This window comes from Notothenia rossii (assembly GCF_949606895.1).
Source record: "Notothenia rossii genome assembly, chromosome: 7".
In the NCBI taxonomy this organism is placed as follows: domain Eukaryota; kingdom Metazoa; phylum Chordata; class Actinopteri; order Perciformes; family Nototheniidae; genus Notothenia; species Notothenia rossii.
In genome coordinates this window covers 9026285-9041622 of record NC_136905.1, presented here as the reverse complement: position 1 = coordinate 9041622, position 15338 = coordinate 9026285, and the positions used below count along the sequence as shown (strand labels likewise).

Below are 15338 nucleotides of genomic sequence, written 5' to 3'. Positions count from 1 at the left end.
CATCATAAAGTGGCCAAAACCTGATCAGCTCATTTCAGACAGGTTTTTATATAAATGGATCAGGACAAAAAGTGAGCAAACCTTTTTTCCTGAAACTTTCAGAATCTCTTTACACAGAGGGGACACATGTTGATGTATAAAATACATAAAAGTGAATTTGCACAATAGGTGACCTTTAAAATACTTACAGTTTACTTCGACTGTGTAAGGGTGGCTGGTCATGTTGCTCACAGGACTAGAAGCCTCACACGATAATCTCCATTATCTGAAAGTTGGACTGGCTTGAGAAGGAGTGTCCTGTTGGTCATATCAATGACTGTTGTATTATCAGCAGTGATTGGTTGACCATTCCTCGACCACTGAATGTTTCCAACATATCCAGTCACTTCACAATGCAGCATGTACTGCTCATGAAGTATTGGTGGTCCACCTGTTGGATTCACCACAACGGCTACTATCGGTGCTATAGAAAGAGAAGGAAAATTAGTAATACAAATTAACATTGATCTAATGAATCTGGCATATATTTCTAGAATATTTAAAATAATAGCCTGACATAGTTTTGTTTATGCCTATTGTATTTACTTTTGTTTTACTGAAAATGAAAAAGATTGACACCACTGTCATATCTGTCTAACAGTAGTTTATCTTAGCTCAGCATAAATACTGGAAACGGGGAAGAAAGCTATGGCTCGTTAAGAAAATCTGCCACTAGTATCTCTAAAACTCCCTAATTACCATTGTATATCTCATTGCTTATTACATACAATAACTTAAGTGTAAATATAAGTCTCAGCCGGCTTTGTGCCAACATCACGGAGACTGCAGAATTCAAAGAAGTCACATTCAAGTCTTGCAAATAACCCTGTATGACTTCCATTGTTTGTTTTTACATTTGTATTTATGCAAGGCAAATAGACTTTTAATTATTGAGCGTTAGAGGTGCAGTTGGGTGGAGTTTGTTATCTTTGAACACAGCCTAGGCTGTCTACCCTTTGTTAAACTAACAGCAACAATCCTTTCATCTGGTTCAAACACTTGAAAAACAATTCCAAAACCTACTCAAAATCCTGATCATTCCACTTTTGCTCGTGAACCTGGACGTGACTGTGTTGTGAAGTATGCATTTGTAATTTCCCGACTTGTTTTCTGCAACCATCTCCAGTTGAAGCTCTGGGCCAAAGTGATTTAGTTTCACCCCATTAAACATCCACTGGACACCCGCTGGGGGCTTAGACTCCGCAGAGCAAGACAGTGTGATGTTAGATCCCGTTATGTAGGCGGACCTCATGGGCGTGATTGTCATTGTTGTGTTACTGGGACCATCTGATGAAGCAAGAAAAGGAAAATTGTTTAACCGGTTGACGTTGAGTGATTGACGCTTCTAAGCTATTATTACATATATAATAATAATAATAATAATAATAAAACTCTATTTATATAGCACTTTTCATACAACACATGCAGCTCAAATTATGTAAAATGTATGATCATAAAAATAATATAAAATAAAATAAATAATGGTTTCTCTCTGACAGATAAGTCACAAGACAACTGAGTCGATGCAACAATATAAAATATAAACCCCATGAAACAAAGTGAACATATAGGTACAACAGAAACAAATATATATAAAAAGAGTAAGACCTATAAAATAAATAAAAGAATATAAAGGTAGGTAAATAACAATAACATTTCAATTGGGGGGTTGCTAATAAAAAGCTAATCTAAAAAGATGTGTCTAGCTGTCGTTTAAAAATGTCCACTGAGATATAAACTCACAGTTGATGTTGAGGTGAACAGGGGGGCTGATAGCATCGCTCACACCATTGGACACATTGCACCTGTACGACCCCTCTTCATATCGTGTCACCCCGACCATGGTGAGAGTGGCGCCTCCATCGCTGAGCTGTACTCCCGCTCCCGCTGCCACCTCCGAGCTGCCCTTCAACCAAACATAAGACAGGGACGTGCCATTGAGCACAGAGCATGTGAGCACTGCTGTGTTGTTGAACTCCACCAGGTCAGTGTTGCTTGCTGTCAGAGACACATTGGAAATAGGCACTGTGGAAAAAAAGAAATACACAAGCTATTTGTTAGGTTTTATGGAAATTTGGGGTTGTAGTAAACAAGAGATGTTGTGTCTCACCTCAATGAAGTACATTAAGATGTACAATATCTGTTTTCTTTTTTTTATTACTGCCAAATGTTATTCTATATTTTATTCCTTTTTATTCCATTATATTCCTATGTAAATACTGCTATATTTCTCTTTTTTTCGTTATTTCTAATCATTTTTTATGTTATAATATAGTTATGTATGCACCATGACATTAAGTCAAATTCCTCGTACGTGTAAACCTACCTGGTAATAAACCTGTCTCTAATTCTGATTCTGATTTAAAAAAAACATAGGTTGAAACATGACTCATATGACATGAACTGAAGTCTGATTCATGCCAAAGCCAAATAAATGTTTCTGCAATAATCCAATGTACAAATCCAATTGGCTCCTTGTTGAGGACACTAGTGCAAGGCTCACTTCTGACGGCCTACAAACAACATCATCCCTGCACCATATATTGGCCTGAATGCCCACCACTTTGGGTCAAACTAAACATCTCATCATAGTGGACAGATTGCCAATACATTCGGCACATAAAGTACAGTAATATAAACCTGAAGATAGTGTAATCACTTTTTGCCCCTAAATATTTGTATCTATTTCCATCATCAGGTCAAAGTTAGATTCATCCAATAATTTGATTTATTCCTGAATATCTTTAAATCAGCCTCATATGTACATTGCTTTAAGTGCAAAATATAATAACAATATAGGGACACTGGTATTAGTATTTAGTTTGAGTAAAGCCTCGGATAGCTGAACACTTGTAGTCTTGTTTCAGACAACAAAATGTAAATCAAAATGCCCTACTTATTTAATTTGAAGATCTAAAATAAAGGACACGAGCAAAGCTGACTCATTCTGCTCGCTGTAGTCAAATGCAAGGTGACCGTAATGGCTACAGATCACGTACTGCACTTGTATTTGCAAATAAAAACTTGGCAAACATTGAAGTAGACATTGAAATATACAAATACTCCATGCTGATTGATTGCTGTTTAAAAACGATGTTATTAGGTCTTTCAATACAATACAGGAAAGGTTGATTATGTATTTTTTTAAAGATTAAGCTTTATTTATGATACGTAGAGTGTGAGAAAGTATATTAGGGAGGAGTAAACACAAAAAAGGGGTCCTTACCTTGGACTGACAGTGTTAACTTAGCAGTAAAGGTATTGATTGCCGTTAATGTGTACTCTCCAGAGTCTTCTAGCTTCACTGATGTTATAGTCAATGATGAAGAGGTTGAATTGAATGTAACCCTGTCCTTCCAAGAGTCGGCGATGATTCCACTTCCCGTAACTATGAAGACAATCAAATTATTGTCAAAGATCCACGTTCCTGTTTTGACAATGTCCTGGCTGAAAAGTGTGACGCTGCTGCCCACTGCTAACGGGTTCCTTGAGGCATATATCTTCTGGCTCCCCGTAGCTAGAAACAGAAAACATTTAGTTAAATTAAATGTAATTATTATCCATGCACCAATATTTCTAGTATAAGATTCAAAGTTAACACAAAGCAGCATGTTTAAAACTTGCATGTCATTAGGATCTGGAGACTCGCTACCAATGGGTTAATAGAATAAAACATATACATTGAAATCAAGTTCTAAATAATCAGCCTTACCTGTTATCGTCGTGGCCAAGATCAGCAACACCACCCGAACATCCATGTTAATCTCCAGTTTCTTTTTTGTTAGATCCTTCCTTGCTAACTGAATGGACTTGACTCTGGCTGTAATTCTAATCGGGTGATCAGTCACCTTTTTATCAGCAAATATTTGCTCTACTTTGCTCAAGCTTTCAATTCACATAAATGCTCACCCCTACCATCACTGAGCCACCACCCAGTCATGACCACACCTTGTTTTCCCCTGGTCCCAGTACCAACCCTAACAAGGTGTGGAAATTTACTGTAAACCTCACTTGTTCTGCAACTTTAAACAAACCAGATAAGAGCAAGAGCAAGGACCTGCTCAGTGGAGTTGTGGTTCTCTAATACAAAGTATACTGTGGGCTAACACAACAAACGCTTCCTCAGTACAGGTGGAACAAACTGGATAACCAACGGCAAGAACTGAAAAAAGTGAACCAAATATAGAATATATGATACACAAAAGGTTATGACTTTATATGACTATTGACTTATAAATAACACTGTCTTTCAATTATGTAAAATAAGAGGATAATGTTACTTTGCCAATTTAGCAACATGCCATTGTTACTTACAATTTTAAACCTGACTTAGGCCTAATTACTTTTGGAGCTAGTGACTTAGGCAAAACAGTTCACTTATTTTATTCCAACTGCTGTGACAGACCATGGGGATAGGGGCAGCCACAAACAGTTTAAAATGCTAGCCGAGCACCAGAGGGAAATCTGTTCATGCTGACTTAGGCAATTAGTTTAAAAAGGTGGTGATATGTTATTTGAGATTGTACACATATTTAAGCATCTATTGGAAATCCTTTTGAATATATATCATTAGTAACTCTCCATCAGGACAAATTGGCAATGTTCGCTGTTACAGTTTCTGGATAACAAGCTGCATCATGTATAACAATATTGACAGGATTCAATGGAGGGTAAAAGGGTTAATGTACCTGCAGATCCACATGAGGAATATTAGGAATACTATTTCTTCTCAGAGGAAATACTTTTATTTCATATGAAACTGGAATCAAAGCTTCTGAATATGCCAAGTACCTCTAAGGAATAAAACCAATGTGACTTTTCAATAGTCTTTTGGTTTTCCCTAATGACTGTCAGTGATTGTGATGTTTCTTTTTAGTTTCCTCATTGTTTAAAGTGGACACAATATGCTGATATTAAGGTTTCATACTTGTGTGTACCTGAAAATAAACGTATACATGTTTCTACTCAAATACCTTTATGTTTCTCTGACTGTCTGTTCGAGTGTACCTGTATTTACCCTCTGTCTGGATCTCATATTTTCATGCCTGTCACTTTATGTCTGGCTGAAAGAAAGCCCAGTCTGCTCTGATGGGCTTTCAAAGAAATTGCGGAGATACTCAGATGGGATGGTTTATATTAATAAGCCTCAAGGGGAGCTTAGTCTTAAGGCCCAGATACACCGGCCCGAAATCGGCAGGAAATGGGAGTCGGGCCGAACATGAGCGTGGGCAAGCCCTATTCGGAGTGGTGTGCGCCGCACCGTCGGGTCTTTTCTGCCGACCTGACGCCTTTTCTTGCCGATCGGCGTCGAGAACACAACCGGAAGTCGGACAAAGGGATAACACTGATTGGCTGTTCAGCTAGCGAATCAGTGCATGAGAAGCGTTAACGGAAGTGAGGGAGGTAAACAAATGATTTAAAATGGAAGATGGAACACACACTGACGGCTATTTCACCTCATCGGTTTATAGAGCTCCTGTTCGTTCATGTTTTCAATGGACGAGAGTGAAAATGGAAAGAAAAACGCTATTTGTTGTTTGTTTATATAACGGAGTCTGTTCTTCTTCTCTGTCTTCCGGTTGTTCCGGTTGTTGCCTCTTTTGAATGATGAATACACACTACCGCCGCCTGCTGGTAAGGCGAGTTATTGCCACTCACGCATGCGCAGTTCATACGTGCTCGGCTCGGATTTGCGGTGTGTTCCAGTGCGCGAAGTCGGCAAATACGCAGGAGAGTCCGCCGACGCAACAGTCGGTGTCGGCGTCGGCGACTTCTCAGGTGACTGGCCGGTGTATCTGGGCCTTTAATGGCTTGTTGAATCCTGACAAAAAAACTGACTGGATATTCTTATTTCACAGTTTGAAGTTTGGTACTTCAGAATGTAGAAGTGAGTTGTTCATAATATGTCCCTTTTAAATCTGTATACAAATCAGCCAATGCAACGTGAAGGGCTTTTCTCTCGGTTTGATTATTAAATACTCAATCTTTCTTTAATAGTTACAGCAATTCAAGTGGAAATCATGAGCGCTAGACACGACAAACAAAGTCTTAATAAAATAACACTTAAAGCGTCCGTGCAATGGCATTTTTTTATTATGGGTACAATGGAATATTTACTTTGGCTGGGTAGTAGTTACTCAACCTGTGTGTCATTGTTTATTTGAGGTATGAGGTTGTTCAAAGTGTTTTCTGTACTCCTTATCGGACAGATTTCCTTGTTTGATTAGTACACATGACACACAAATAGGTCAAAGATACAATACTTTGATCTAACTAATCTTGATCAAATTTGATTATAACAATAATATTGCATTCATAATTTCTTTGGTGAAAACAAAAAAGAATTAAAGACACATATAATTCGTTTAAATTGTGTTATGGTTTTACGGTTCACTGGATCTGATTTATTTCACTGCATCAGTCATTCATCGACTGAAGGAGCCACCGACATCTGTAAAAGAGATAAGAAGATAAGATAGAAGTTTATTGATCCCAATTTGTGAAATGTTTGTGTTGCAGCAGCTTAAAAAAGACATGGCATTGTACAATAAAAATGAAAAGACAATAAATAAACAAGAAAGTAGAAAATATACATGTTGAATTTACAAATGAACAATAACAAGATATAAAGAAAGGTATTATTTACGTATGTGACAGATAGAATATTAAATATTAGACTGAAGATAGTTATTCAAACTATTAGTCAGGTCAGATTAAATCAGTGTATGCAGTTTAGTTTCATATAAGCATGGCTGATTGTCAGAGTTATTCTTCACACAGTTTTTCCCTCACAAACGTTTTGGCAATTTGTTGTTTATAAGCCGACAAGAAAAGCAAGGCCTGTTTGGAAATTTTGTTGAAAGGGTTTAATCCCCAAAGATCGTAAATACATTTTTGGGAGATTTTGGAGAAAACAAGCTGATTAAATATTACAACTTGAACGTTTTTGTGTTTTTTGTCATACACCTACATTTAATTGATTACATAGAATATCATAGTGATTACTCCTTAATAATATAAAGAATCCCAAATTGAAGTTTTATCACTGACTTCACAAAAGGAAGCATATTTGACCTTTAATCTGTCTCTTAAAATCATTGTATCATGTAGAGTTGACTTGATATTAATTTATGTAGACATTTCCCCATTTTAAAGGAATAACAAACCTTTTTTGTATTTTCTGAGAGAAAACATTTATGGAAGCCATGCAGAATTGAGTGGACATATCATCTATATATTGGAATATTTCGAAGACTATGAATGGAAAAAGAGTGACTTATTAACACAATTGTATTCTACAACTTGCCGGGCAATGAGGACAGGACCCCGACCCACAGCAGCAGCGACAGGAGACCCACATCGACTCCTCGTTGTTCAGATCCTGACAAAGGAGACTCTGTGGAGAAAAAACTAAGTCAAGGACAGCTAGAGAAATTTGGACAGAGGTGGTGGAGTACAAATACTTTGTTTCTGTACTTAAGTACATTTTTCTGGTATCAGTACTTTACTCTACTACTTGTTTTTCTGACGACTTTTTACTTTCTACTTCTTACATGTTGAACCCAAATACCTGTACTTTCTACTTCTTACAAGTTGAACCCAAATACCTGTACTTTCTACTTCTTACATGTTGAACCCAAATACCTGTACTTTCTACTTCTTACAAGTTGAACCCAAATACCTGTACTTTCTACTTCTTACATGTTGAACCCAAATACCTGTACTTTCTACTTCTTACATGTTGAACCAAAATACCTGTACTTTCTACTTCTTACATTTTGAACCAAAATACCTGTACTTTCTACTTCTTACATTTTGAACCAAAATACCTGTACTTTCTACTTCTTACATGTTGAACCCAAATACCTGTACTTTCTACTTCTTACAAGTTGAACCCAAATACCTGTACTTTCTACTTCTTACATGTTGAACCCAAATACCTGTACTTTCTACTTCTTACATGTTGAACCAAAATACCTGTACTTTCTACTTCTTACATTTTGAACCAAAATACCTGTACTTTCTACTTCTTACAAGTTGAACCAAAATACCTGTACTTTCTACTTCTTACATGTTGAACACAAATACCTGTACTTTCTACTTCTTACATGTTGAACCCAAATACCTGTACTTTCTACTTCTTACATGTTGAACCCAAATACCTGTACTTTCTACTTCTTACATGTTGAACCCAAATACCTGTACTTTCTACTTCTTACATGTTGAACCCAAATACCTGTACTTTCTACTTCTTACAAATTGAACCCAAATACCTGTACTTTCTACTTCTTACATGTTGAACCAAAATACCTGTACTTTCTACTTCTTACATTTTGAACCAAAATACCTGTACTTTCTACTTCTTACAAGTTGAACCAAAATACCTGTACTTTCTACTTCTTACATGTTGAACACAAATACCTGTACTTTCTACTTCTTACATGTTGAACCCAAATACCTGTACTTTCTACTTCTTACATGTTGAACCCAAATACCTGTACTTTCTACTTCTTACATGTTGAACTCAAATACCTGTACTTTCTACTTCTTACATGTTGAACTCAAATACCTGTACTTTCTATTTCTTGCATGTTGAACTCAAATACCTGTACTTTCTATTTCTTGCATGTTGAACTCAAATACCTGTACTTTCTACTTCTCACATTTTCCAAACAGGCTGGTTCCTTTAGTTTGAATGTGTGTTTGGTGGCGTGATCATTATTATTTAGAGTCATTGCGTGCCTATTGATTTGAACACGATCCGTGTATCCATCATTTCCTGGTCTTCTCTAAAGAAGAGGGACCAATGAAAACGTTGTCATGTTGCCGTTGTTCAGCATGGAAACATTCATTAGCTAACAATGACATTATTGTTCCATTAATATAAAGGGAGGTCAGGTACTCTTTAAAACAGCTGCTAGTTATGGGTACTTTTTACTTACGCACATTTTGAAGCCCATACTTCTTGTAGAGGCTAAGCCAACACTTTAAGCCTCTGAGGATCCGCTATGTTGGCGTAATTGACACACACAAAGTTTGCTAGGTGAATACAAGTTTGATACAAAGTTTACACTTAAACACAGTCCATTTATTTCCTGTTCCCTGGTGTCCATTTAACTTGTCTAATTTTCTCATTCACCATACACGATATTACGGTTCACACAATACCTTAAGCAAATGTTTGTGTGTGTTCTCCGTGTGTGTGTGTGTGTGTGTGTGTGTGTGTCAGTGTATGTGTGTGTGTTCTCCGTGTGCGTTCTCCGTGTGTGGTGAAAAACAGTTTGGCCTTCCGACGTGCCTGTAACCACAAACTAAGGTTCCTACCTTTATACCCACAGTGTTAATTGGCTCCTACACTTCTTTAATTTTACTTGAGTAAAGAAGTTTAGTCAGTCCTTCTACTTTGACCAACGCGATTTTAAACATGGGTATCTGTACTTCTACTTGAGTAAAGGATGTGTGTACTTTTGCCATCTCTGAATATGGAGGTTGACGGCTCTCTACTAAGAGACTCACTTGCTATCATGATGTTTGTGGTGATATTTCTGTTCACGTTGGTGCGATGGTTCGAGGCCAGACAGGAGTACGACCCGCTTTGCTTCTCGCTGACACTGAGCAGCTCCAACAGAGAACCCGTGGTGTTCAGAGTCTCTCCTCTGAACGCCCACTGCAGCCGGGCCTCAGGGCCGGACTGGGCTGAACAGAGCAGGGTCAGATTGGATCCCACGGAAAAGGAAGTCGTGTTCTGTCCATTGACTGTCAGCGCCATGTTATCCGGACCATCTGAGAAAGAGACAGAAGGAAAAAACACAGTCAATAATCAGAATCAAGTTGTTTGCCAAGTAGGTTTATACATATAAGGGATCTGATTTGGTATTTAATGGTGCATACAGTACATAAAATAACAGGGATTGTACTAGTAAGCTAAGAAGTATATATAGGATTTTTTTCTTTTTTAAAACTATAAATAAATTCATAAAGGTGATACATACTTGAAATATAAATATACTAAAAACAATAAGAATATGACAAATCACTCAATCAATGTGTGCAGGAAATCAGAGTATTAAGTGCTGTTTTTGGAGAGGTAGCATTGAACAGAAATGTGCAAAATTAAACAGAGGAATGTGCGAGGGAAACAGCATTTCATTTACTCAATATAAAAAAATAACAGCTATTTTAAAGGATAATGATTTGGCATCTCAAACAAATGTAAGTAATTTTATTTCATTTTGTATTTTAAATTCAGTATTAAAATGAAATGCTTAAAGTAATATGTGCAAACAAAATGTAAGCAACATTTTCAATGCAGGACTTTTACTTGTATTAGAGTATTTTAATATAGTAAGTACTTTTACTTGATTTTAAGGATCTGTATATTTGATTTGAAGGATCTGCATACATCCCTAACCACTGAATGTACGAGCTATAGTGCCGATGGCTGAAATATCACTGTCTTACTCACAGTTGATGGTGAAGTTTACTGGAGCACTGGTGCCCTTACTGAGAGGATTGATCGCACGGCACCTGAATGGTCCCTGGTCGTAGCGCGTCACATTAACTATAGTTAAAGTGGATCCTCCATCAGTGATCTGAACTCTGTCACTTCCTGTAACCTCAGAGCTGCTGTTCAGCCAGAGGAAAGAGAGAGAGGATCCAGAGGAGACGGAGCAGGTAACGACGGCCGAACTTTTGAACTCTATCAGGTCGGTCGGATTGGCTTTCAGTGTCACATTGGAGATGAGCTCTGTGTAAGACAGGTGGAGGAGACAAGGGTCAAGATATTTCAACACACTTAACACTAAGAGGCTTTATAGTAAGAAGCAATTGAAGAATAGCATCCACAAAAGAAATGGAGGTTCAGACCCCGTGACAAGGGGGAAGCAGAAATATGCTCAACATATTTATTGGCAATGGCAATACATGTGAATATATGTCTTTAACTATGTTGTTTTCAGATTAGTCAAATTCAAGACGCACATATTGTCACGATCTGTCTGTGTTGTGTTTTGTCTTGTCTTTATCTGTCTTTAGTTTCATGTTTTATTTTGAACAGTGTTCACCCCCTATCTTGCCTGTTGCTGTCTCTCTGTTTTCCCTCCTACCTGATTACCCGATTGTGTTCACCTGGTGCCCCTATGTTTTCTCCTCCCTCCTCACCTGTCTTGTTTGTGTGATTAGTCTTGTGTGTATTTAAGTTCTGGTTTTTCTGTCTGTCATTGTTGTTTCATTGTTTGTCGTTGACTCTGTTCACGAGGTAGTGTTCTGTTTTGTTCCTTAAGACCTTGAAATAAAGGTCTTTTTGCCAGTTTATTCTGCATTTGGGTCCCGCCTGCTTCACTCACCCTAACACATATATTACGTAAAGAGTGATATGCTTGTAATTACCGTAATCACAAAGATCAATAAACTGATGTGTCATTGCCACCCATTATTTATACCTTGGGCCCGCCCTCCCAAATCAAAGGCTAACCCAGAGATTCATGTCTCCCATCTGGTCTGTGGATGTTAATGTTTAATGAGAGGAAAAAGCTAACAGTTAGAGGGTCAACAGCTTGATCCCCAGTCAACAAGTGTCGAAGTATTCTTGGGCGAGATACTTAACGTCTTGGACATGTCTAAAGGATTAAGTATATGTAGGTTAGGTTGCTTAGGATAAACGCATAGTGACATATTGTAGAAGTTGTGAGAAAAACGTGACGAACAACTTCCATCTTTGACTACACAAGGTGTGTGTCGTTAATGTATACGATATGATAATTTATTGTCAGATCAAGTCTGAAATGTTACTTGCATCACAGCAGCTCCATTTGTAACATCAAACAAGGACAGATATTAAGACAGGATATAAGAAAACCCAACATTTAACATCAGGTTGCAATCACTGAAGAGAAACATGCTCAAAGACCCTTTAGCGTACTCTAATACCGTCTCTTCACCATCTAAATGCATCCGTCCGATTGAACAGCTGGACCATCTATACATATGTTTTGAAGCCTTAGAGATTGTTAAAGGTGACTATGTCTGAACTAAACTACAGTATACAGTATATAGAGATGTGTTAAATCCTTTTTGTCTTAAATTAGATGAACATTATTTGTGTCTGCCGTACACTTATAAAGGCAAGTGCCAAATGTTTTATCACAGTTTGGCAAATTCAATTATAGTCTTTTAGGGTTATTACTGATCTATAAAATAAGAAAATACATTCAAGATTAATGAAGATATTTTTTACAGATAGTGGTTTGATAGCTTTTCACAACATTTACTGTAATATTGTCTGGAATCCATATTTAAGTGGCCCTTATCAGGCGAGTTCAATGTGCTTATACAAAAACCCATAGTGATACAGATTGTTATAGATTAGGTTTAGCATGGGGATGCAGAGACATGTTTGGAGATATTTACCCAGCAGGAATAAAAGGAACTGAAGGAACAAGTACACAGAAGGTAAAGGTGAGTGTTGACGGAAACAGAAATAAACTGTCCACAGGACGATGTGGTGGGAGAGTAAAGGTCAGCGAAACCAAAACACGTTACTCCTAAAGCGAGTAGCGAGCAGTTTGCTTGTTGTCAGTCCAAATATTACGACATTGAAACGTGAATTCTTAAGGATTTTCAGAATATTGAAGAGGTTCTCATTTCTCATTACAATAGGAACCTGTTCTTGTAGTGTAAACAATTCATCAGCACTTTTTCGTCTCCCCCCTATGTGTCTGGTTAAGCTACCAAGAGTTTAATGACATGTGGGCAGTTTAATATGGGCTGGTTTCTGATGCAATTTCTAGAAGAGGCTAGTGGAAGAGTTTCTAATGGATGAAGTATTGAGTCAGTCACTGTGTATCCACTGTGATGGACACTTCTGAAGCAATGGAGACTCATAGAGACACAGGGAGAGCAGGAACTTTGATGGCAAACACTGATGGTTTATTTGGAGCTTCGGCCGGAGAATTCACAAGACATGTGCTGAGCCACGAGGTAACACAGCTGCTGCCAAACCAATTCTGAAGATCTCTACCCAAGACCCATGTATTTAGCTGGTTCTGAGAGAAGAATCAACATTGTGCATCACAAGATAAATATAGATATAGACTCTTATCTTGTTTATAGACTCTTATGGCACTACTTCTATTCTATTTTATTGTATTACTTGCACCATTTTATCTGTTTTATTGTGTTGCACTGTTGGAGGAGCCTGGGACCTAAGATTTTCATCGACATAATAACTACACTGTAGCTATGTACGAATGACCATAACAGCCTTGAATCTTGAATCACTATAGCACCTCTATCAGCTGACGCCAACAGGCAGGAATAGGAAGACTAAACACTGGGAACACAGCAGCTCAAGGTTACAGGTGCCTGAGCTCAGTGAGGGCAGGACAAACTGATGAACTGGGTCAAAGTTATGGGCCTAGAACAAATATTTCCCCAACATCCACCATGTGTTTGTCCTCACCATAAACAGAGAGGGAAGCACTGGCCTGCAGCTGGGGGTTCGCGCTCTGCACAACATAGAGTCCCGAGTCGGCCACGGTGACGGATGTCAGGGTGAGCGCTCCGGTCTGGACGTCCACCGTGGCCCGGCCCGTGTGGTTGGGGAAGACGGCCTGCTGGGCCCCGGTCCAGGTGAGGATGAGGGACCCCCCCACGGCCCAGCTGCCACTGTTCAGAGCCTTGGACGGAAACAGAGACAGCGTCACGGAGGCCCCGACCACTGCAGGGTTCATGGAGGGCCGCACCTCCACAGCCCCAGTGGACAGAACACCTGGAGAAGAGAAGTGAAGTGTTTTTAAATAGCTCATTGATATGGCAAGATGTTTGAGTATTTATTCCATATCCTTGATGTCAGACGGCAGCGACCATTTTACTCTGTAGCAGTTTTGTTTACTCAAATGAAAAGTGTGCTTATAAATAAAATTGATTATTATTATTATTATTAAAATTAGCTCATTGAAGACTTCATTTAGTTTGTGTTTATGTTGGCACCAGAGCCTTCCATTGGAAAGCAAACAGCAGGCAATGCCTCAACAGGAAAAAGACAGTGGAAATTAAAGCATAGAAAACAAATGATTGTACCAGATGATAGATGCTTTGTTCTTCACGACACAAGACAACAGATGTTTTAGAGAACAGTGTTCGTTAATAACTTCAATATAAATGACACACACTTACATTTCTGATTATTTAGTGTCGTCAAGGGACTCTAAAAGACTATACTTGCCAGCCCTTTAAGACACATATGAGGTATTTGTGGAAGACACCATAGAAACTGTTATTACTGATAAATAATATTATATAGAGAGAGACAATCTAAGTTAATCATTTTATTTGAGTTTTGCGTCTTTTGTTTTGATTCATTTGACTACTGCATGGCCTATTTTCTTTGTTAAATGTGTGGAAATAATTGTATTTTGATTCACCGCAAGTCACACAACCATAACACATCATCTAAAGTGATCAAAACTGTCAGTAAAACTAATATATGAAATGATAACACATTAGAAATGTCTGTAAAAAAGAAGGTCTAAGTGGCTTGATGGGAACAAATGAAGCGACATTTAGAATAATAAAGTATACTCTTCTATAAAATACCCTACCTTGTATTAAAGCCAGCATTATAATCGCCAGGGTTCCTTCACCTCTCTTCTCCATTTTCTGTTGATGTTCTGAGGACATCCTCATTATTCCTCCTCTATTATACTAAGAGAACAAGCGTCAAGCCCCCTACTCATAAATACCTGCAGAAGCAACCCCTCTTCTTATCTGCAGGTGTTTCTTGTTAATTGGCATTCACTCTTGTCAAACAAACAAAAGGTGAATGCACTTTTTTGTTTACATCTTGGGTGAAGTTCTGTAAATGGCCAACGAGCAATATGACAAATTGTGACACATGGTATGTGAGCGAGGATTTCGGGGTGGGGGTTGTAGGATGATGTGGAAAACATTAGGTCAGTTTCCACTTTGAGAAGAATAACTAGATGAGCCGAACATACGTTTATAACAACACAAATCCAGTATCAGAGACGATCCTGTTACACCTTGTAAGCATGGCCATACAAAAGTAACATGGAATTCAATCAGTTTTTTGCAGTATATCTCATGTCATACGGACAGTATAATCACTCCACCTTAGAAGAGGAAAACATTTGTGTATTCACGATGGGATTTGAGAACGTTTACAAGGTCTTTATATTATGTTACCCTCCAGACACCAGAGCAAATCCCCCATGTGAAGATTAAATCACTTTTAAAAAAGGCCTTTACGCTGAAGTGTTTTCATCCTAAACTTATATTCT

The 15338-nt window shown here is 38.1% G+C and overlaps 2 protein-coding genes across 2 annotated transcripts in view; both read right to left on the bottom strand.

Annotated features, from left to right (window-relative positions):
• ceacam1 (CEA cell adhesion molecule 1) overlaps positions 1 to 4961 on the bottom strand; it is an 8983-nt gene extending 4022 nt beyond the window's left edge. Inside the window, 6 exon segments of the mRNA XM_079640920.1 lie at positions 189 to 251; positions 254 to 463; positions 1063 to 1326; positions 1783 to 2064; positions 3266 to 3556; positions 3752 to 4961. Of these exon segments, the coding sequence (XP_079497046.1) occupies positions 189 to 251; positions 254 to 463; positions 1063 to 1326; positions 1783 to 2064; positions 3266 to 3556; positions 3752 to 3797 (1156 nt within the window). The 5' untranslated portion in view covers positions 3798 to 4961.
• A 2373-nt stretch (positions 4962 to 7334) lies between these two features.
• On the bottom strand, positions 7335 to 14724 carry LOC307013518 (cell adhesion molecule CEACAM6-like; the record flags this gene model as incomplete). The annotated part of the gene is made up of 5 exons (XM_079640919.1): positions 7335 to 7435; positions 9556 to 9822; positions 10505 to 10786; positions 13499 to 13807; positions 14640 to 14724. 5 exons carry the CDS (start codon positions 14722 to 14724, stop codon positions 7335 to 7337), a joined length of 1044 nt encoding a protein of 347 aa, XP_079497045.1.
• Between the last annotated feature and the right edge of the window lie 614 nt (positions 14725 to 15338).